General features: G+C 41.2%; 1 protein-coding gene across 1 annotated transcript; it reads left to right on the top strand.

The window, feature by feature from the left end:
- Window positions 1-560: 560 nt before the first annotated feature.
- On the top strand, window positions 561-2,409 carry LOC141480455 (uncharacterized). The gene is made up of 2 exons (XM_074170440.1): window positions 561-976; window positions 1,039-2,409. Exon 2 carries the CDS (start codon window positions 1,122-1,124, stop codon window positions 2,256-2,258), a length of 1,137 nt encoding a protein of 378 aa, XP_074026541.1. The 5' UTR covers window positions 561-976; window positions 1,039-1,121; the 3' UTR covers window positions 2,259-2,409.
- The last annotated feature ends 3,829 nt before the right edge of the window (window positions 2,410-6,238 follow it).

Raw genomic sequence — 6,238 nt, 5'->3', positions numbered from 1 at the left:
TGAACGGTGGGAATTACCCCAAAGAAAATATGCATCTGAATTATGCAGAGGGGAATTATTAGCAAGCTCATTTCAAGTACTCACAATTATTTGGCCTTACCTACAAAATTACCAATCAACATAATCCTCTTCTCACTTCCATCACTTTGTTGATCGAAGCTTCCTTTGTCATCGATTGTTCCAGAAGGGACGAGAGCATCAAAAGTTCCAGTGTTGACGTAAAACTTAAAATCGGAACATCCGAGGCTTCCGAGAAAATACACGAGCCTATTGTATTATTGTGCACGACACTGTCATTCATTGAACACTTCCCACTCAGCGAAATTATTAAGAAATGGAACTGAACATGTGATGTTGCTGCAGTATCAATCGCAGAGTCAACATGAAAATAGCTGTTGTAGATATAGCAACAATTCCGTCCTAAGGAAAAGCTATTAGGATTGGAATTCAATGTAGTAACTTTTTACTGCTGCCAATCACTCCATTTTCCTGTTTAAGTAAAGAAGATCGCCGTACCGCCTGCTACTTGGAGCGAGTTACAGTTCGATAACCTTTTACATCAGCAGGATATTGTTCGATGACCCGAAGACGACATCAATTATTTTGCTGATATCTGCAAAGTCGGCAATAATTTATGTATAAATAGGTTCAATTGATTTGTAATAGCCAGTACTTATATTTCATAGTTATTAGTTGTTACTCTGTTCAAATAAAAAGTTTTTAAAAACCCTTTTGTGTGAACGAGAAATATAATTGGCGCAGTCGCTAGGATAGTGGAAGAGTCCTTAGAAGATCCTCGTCGTTCTCAAACGTTTATCCACTATTCTCCCGAACCAAGTTCCACCGAGAAGCAAGTACTCCAGGAAGAATTCCGGCCGTAGACAAGAATACCTCTTCACTATCGACCGTCAAGGAATATCTACATAGAAATAAGTTTTTGGTGACAGAATATGCAACGAGCCATCATCGTCATCCTGTAAGCATAAATGAACTCAACTTCATCAATTGCAAATACTATTTTACGTCCCCCTACCTTAGTTTTACCAAATTCACCTTCAAGTATCAATTCTCGCCCATCCATTATTCCTCAAACAATTGACCAACCTTTAAATCCCATCAACATGGCAAAACAATTCGACTTGAAGAATTTTTGGATTGTACCCGAATACGATGGAAGCCCAAATGAGTTATACCAGTTCATCAACGTATCAACAATGATTCTGAACGAATATTGGAATACTGAAGACCCCGGTTGTTTTCAGAACCATATATTGATACAAGGACTACTCAACAAGCTACGAGGCAGAGCCAAAGACGTCATCTCAGTTTATGGATGTAGTGACTGGAACAGCATCAAAGGAACTCTAATCCAAAACTTCGCCGACCAACGGAATGAAAATTCCTTAACAAGAGATTTGGTAAACCTGCGACAAGACCAGAACGAAACACCACAACGTTTCTACGAAAAAGTCATGGGACTTTTAAACACAATATCAAACTATATCGAATTACACACCGCCGATGATACGATTAAGATCAGCAAGAAAAGCTTTTTCCAACAACAAGCTTTAACAACATTCCTAGCCGGACTACGAGAGCCCATGGGATCCACCATAAGAGCAATGAAACCAATAGACTTGGCAACAGCAATGCAGTACATCCAAGAAGAAAACAATATCCGTTATCTACAAAAGACGTTTGGACCCTCACAAGTCCCCAAGAAACCTGTCCAGACCCAGCAAAAAACTGCAAATCACCAATATGCCCAACAATCAATACCACAGCGGATGTACCAACCCATGCAACACTTTCAACGACCCGGACAACAACAACCTCATCAGGCAATGGGACTCCAACCACAATTTCAACAACCGACCTTCAGACCACATTGGCAACCAAATACTCAACAGAAACAGATGTGGCCTTCAGTCCAACCACCACGTTTTGGACAGAATCAACCAAACAGGCAGAACGGACAAGAACCAACACCAATGAGCATCAGTACCAGAAATACTTATGGAGCACCAACGAGGAGCATGAGAACCCAACCTCAGGCAAGACCAAATTTCAACCCAGCTCCCATGTTCAACATTGAGCAACATGACGAAGACTTTGGATACGAAGCAAACCCCTATTACATTGAAGAAACCTGCTCTTATCCCAATCAAGAACCGACTGAAGAATTCCAGGTTCAAGAAGACCAACAGGAACCAGATGTAAATTTTCCATTGGATCCAGGACAAAACCAAGAAACATAGTGGAACTGCATACATTCGACGATAAGAGAGAACTTCCTTATATAACCATTGCAAATCCTCCCCTCAAACTCCTCATTGACACCGGATCAACAAAATCCTTTCTCAATCCTGAATTAGCTTTCCAATATTACAAGGATTGCATCAAAAAAGATCCCTTCGTCGTCACTTCCATTTTCCAAAACTATTCTCAAGATTACAGTGCAGAAATCCCCATATTTCCTGAGTTTAACTCAAACGGCATTCTGAAATTCTACCTCTTCAAATTCCACAAAACTTTTGATGGCCTCATTGGACTCGACAACCTGAAATTTCTCAAAGCTGAACTGAATTTTCCTGAATCCTCCCTTTTAACCGAATACTCCTCTCTCCCAATCCAGTACTACGAAACCAATAAGACCCAGTTCTACTCTATTCAATTGGAGCCAGACAGCGTGACCCAAGTACGACTACCGGTGAAGGAGAAGAATGGAACTATCATGATACCAAGACAGAAACTGCAAGGCGCTTACATCCGTGAAGCTCTCACTGATGCCCGTGATCATCTAGCCTGGACGGAAATTGTCAACTTCAGTCCAGATAAACTCCAAATCGTTCTAGCCGAACCAGTACGCAGCAGCCCAATAAATCCTCAAGAGCATCATATCTATTCTGCTGACATAATCCCATCAGGAAACAGAGACCCAATCAACAACATAGATGATCTAATCAGAACAGACCACCTGAATCCAGAAGAGGAGATGCATATCAGAAAATTATGCAGAAGATATGCTGATATTTTTCACCATCCAGATTCCTCACTCACATTCACCAATCAGGTCAAACACCATATAAAAACCAGAGACGAAATCCCAGTCTACACAAAATCATACCGATATCCGTATGTACACAAGGAAGAAGTCAAGAAGCAAATAACTTCGTTATTGGACCAAGGAATCATCAGACCTAGCCAGTCTCCCTGGTCCTCACCAATTTGGGTCGTTCCAAAAAAAATGGACGCCTCTGGAAAAGCAAAATGGCGTATCGTTGTGGATTTTCGCAAAGTCAACGAGAAGACAATCGACGACCGCTACCCTATTCCGAACATTTCTGACATCCTTGACAAACTGGGAAGGTGTCAATATTTCACTACCCTGGATTTGGCAAGCGGATTCCACCAAATAGAGATGGCAGAGGAGGACATCCCTAAGACCGCATTCAACGTCGAAAACGGACACTACGAGTACCTGCGTATGCCGTTTGGACTGAAAAATGCTCCAGCGACCTTTCAAAGGGTTATGGACAATGTCCTAAAGGGTCTACAAGGGACTATCTGCTTGGTTTATATGGATGACATAATCATCTTCTCTACATCTCTGCAGGAGCATATGGTCAACCTCACAAAAGTTTTCCAACGTTTACGAGAAACTGGTTTCAAAATACAAGTAGACAAGTGCGAATTCCTGAAAAAAGAAGTCAGCTTTCTAGGACACATCGTCACTCCAAATGGGATAAAACCAAACCCAGCAAAAGTCAAAGCAATCATGGACTATCCTGTACCTCGAACTGTCAAAGAGATCAGAGGATTCCTAGGACTCCTAGGGTACTACAGGAAGTTCATCAAGGACTTCGCCAAGACTACCAAACCGTTAACCTCCTGTCTCAAGAAAGATGCCCATATAGAGCATACGCCAGAATTCCTAAAATGTGTTCAAACTTGTAAAAACCTGCTTACCAATGAACCACTACTACAGTATCCGGACTTCACAAAGCCCTTTAATCTGACCACAGATGCCAGCAATTTCGCCATAGGAGCCGTTCTGTCCCAAGGACCCATAGGAAGAGACAAGCCAATAGCTTATGCATCCAGGACCCTGAACGAAACTGAAATGAAGTACTCTACCATCGAAAAGGAAATGCTAGCAATAGTTTGGGCCACCAAATATTTCCGACCGTATCTTTTCGGCAGAAAATTCAAAATTCTGTCAGATCACCGTCCCCTCCAGTGGCTCTTCTCCTTGAAGGATCCAAACTCAAAACTGGTCCGATGGCGCCTGAAGCTAGAAGAGTATGACTACGAAGTGGTCTACAAAAAAGGCACAAGCAATACCAACGCCGATGCGCTCTCCAGAATAGAGATACATACAAAGGAGCTCCATGAAGCAAACTACGACGACGACAAGGCATCTCTATTCAACCATCCTCCATCAGAAGTTCCTGAGTCTGCAGATGACATCATCAACGATCTGTTTAAAGATTGCTTTCATCACCATTTTCCTGAAGATAAGGACCCCATACTGCAAGAACAAGAAATTCAGAATGAACCCCCAACCGAAGGAGACAAGGAATGCGTGAACCTGAACCCGGAAGTTACCCCAGACGAAGATACTAGTGGCATCACCAACCATACAGCCAGAGAAAGTCCAATATTAGAAATACCAATATCAGAGAAACCTCTCAATGTCTTCAATAACCAAGTCATCTTCAAACGAGTAAACTATAACCCAGCAAGAACGGTGATAGAAGAAATATTCCCGAATAAAAGAAGATACCATGCTCAGTTGGGAAACGACAATATGGACGAAAATGTTTTTAACTTTTTCAAAGAATATATCAGCCCGGGAAAGAAATACGCTTTGATGTTCGAAGATGAAGAACTCTACCCCAGCATGTGCAGAATCTTGAGAGAGACATTCAAGAATTCCTCTTTCGATCTCATAAAATGCAACCGCCTTTTGGAAGATGTCAGTTGCTCAGCTAGACAAAAAGAAATAATCAAGCAGCATCATGAAGGAAAAACAAACCATAGAGGAATCACTGAAACGGAAACTCGGATCAAAAGATTGTATTATTGGCCCAATATAAAAAAGGATATCGAAGAAGCTATCAACTTATGCGAAACTTGTCAAATCAACAAGTATGATCGAAGACCAGAGAAGCCAAAGTTCATGCTGACACCTACCCCAACGAAGCCTCTTGAAATAATACACATGGATACCTTTCAGGCTAGTGGACAAAAATTTCTGACGATTGTGGATGCATTTTCAAAATATGGCCAGGCGTATCCAATAGAGGGATGTAATGCTATCAACACTCTCAATGCTCTCTTAGTATTCATCAACCATCATGGAATACCACATATGATCGTCACTGATAATGGAACGGAATTCAAAAATGGACTGATCCAAGAATTTGTTGATACACATAAAGTCAACATTCACTATACCACTCCAGAAAACCCTCAGTCAAACGGGATAGTCGAAAGATTCCATTCCACATTGATCGAGCACTTGAGAATATTGAGAGATACGCATAAGAAAAGAGACATCAAAGAACAGATGCTCTATGCCATCTTAGGATACAACAACTCTATCCATTCAGCAACAAGACAGAAACCTATGGATATTCTGAACGGACATCTCAATAGTCAAGACCCATTCGATATCGACATAAGACGAGCCTTGATTAACAACTACGTCCAACAACACAGGGAAAAAACGAAGGAAATATATAGGAAAATCAACGAAGATTTACAGAAACAGAAAACAAATATCATAGAGAAGAGAAACAAGAAAAGAGAAACTCCTATTACCTACAAACCCTGCACCAAGGTGTACACAAGAAAAACAGTGAAAAGAAACAAACTGCTACCACCCTTCCTCCCAAAATCCATCCAAAAAGACCAAACAGTAACTGTCGAGACAGAAAATGCAAACGTCCATAAGAAAAATATAAGACATTTGCCTAATAAGATTACTAAATTCTTCGTCCCTTTACAGTCTTCATCTGACGAGAGGACAGGAGATCGAAATCCAGAACCTCAAGACAAATCCAGGACTACTTCCCCTCAAGATGGGACAAGCAAAGATCAAGACTAGTACCCACGACTTCATCCACTACTATGATCTTCAACCCATCCACGAAGAGATATTCGCTATAGAATCCCAATATGATGCCGTCTCCACAGCAATTCGTAACGGACTAAGTGACCCTTATTTCTTCAA

Source organism: Leptinotarsa decemlineata, unplaced genomic scaffold, assembly GCF_025532065.1.
Source record: "Leptinotarsa decemlineata unplaced genomic scaffold, Ldec_3_MD MMD2_P_RNA_scaffold_9, whole genome shotgun sequence".
In the NCBI taxonomy this organism is placed as follows: Eukaryota; Metazoa; Arthropoda; class Insecta; order Coleoptera; family Chrysomelidae; genus Leptinotarsa; species Leptinotarsa decemlineata.
This window is presented reverse-complemented; position numbering and strand designations above follow the sequence as displayed.

Excerpts from the sequence above, each read along its gene's own strand:
- LOC141480455 (XM_074170440.1), top strand. The coding sequence starts at position 1,122 with ATGGCAAAACAATTCGACTTGAAGAATTTTTGGATTGTACCCGAATAC.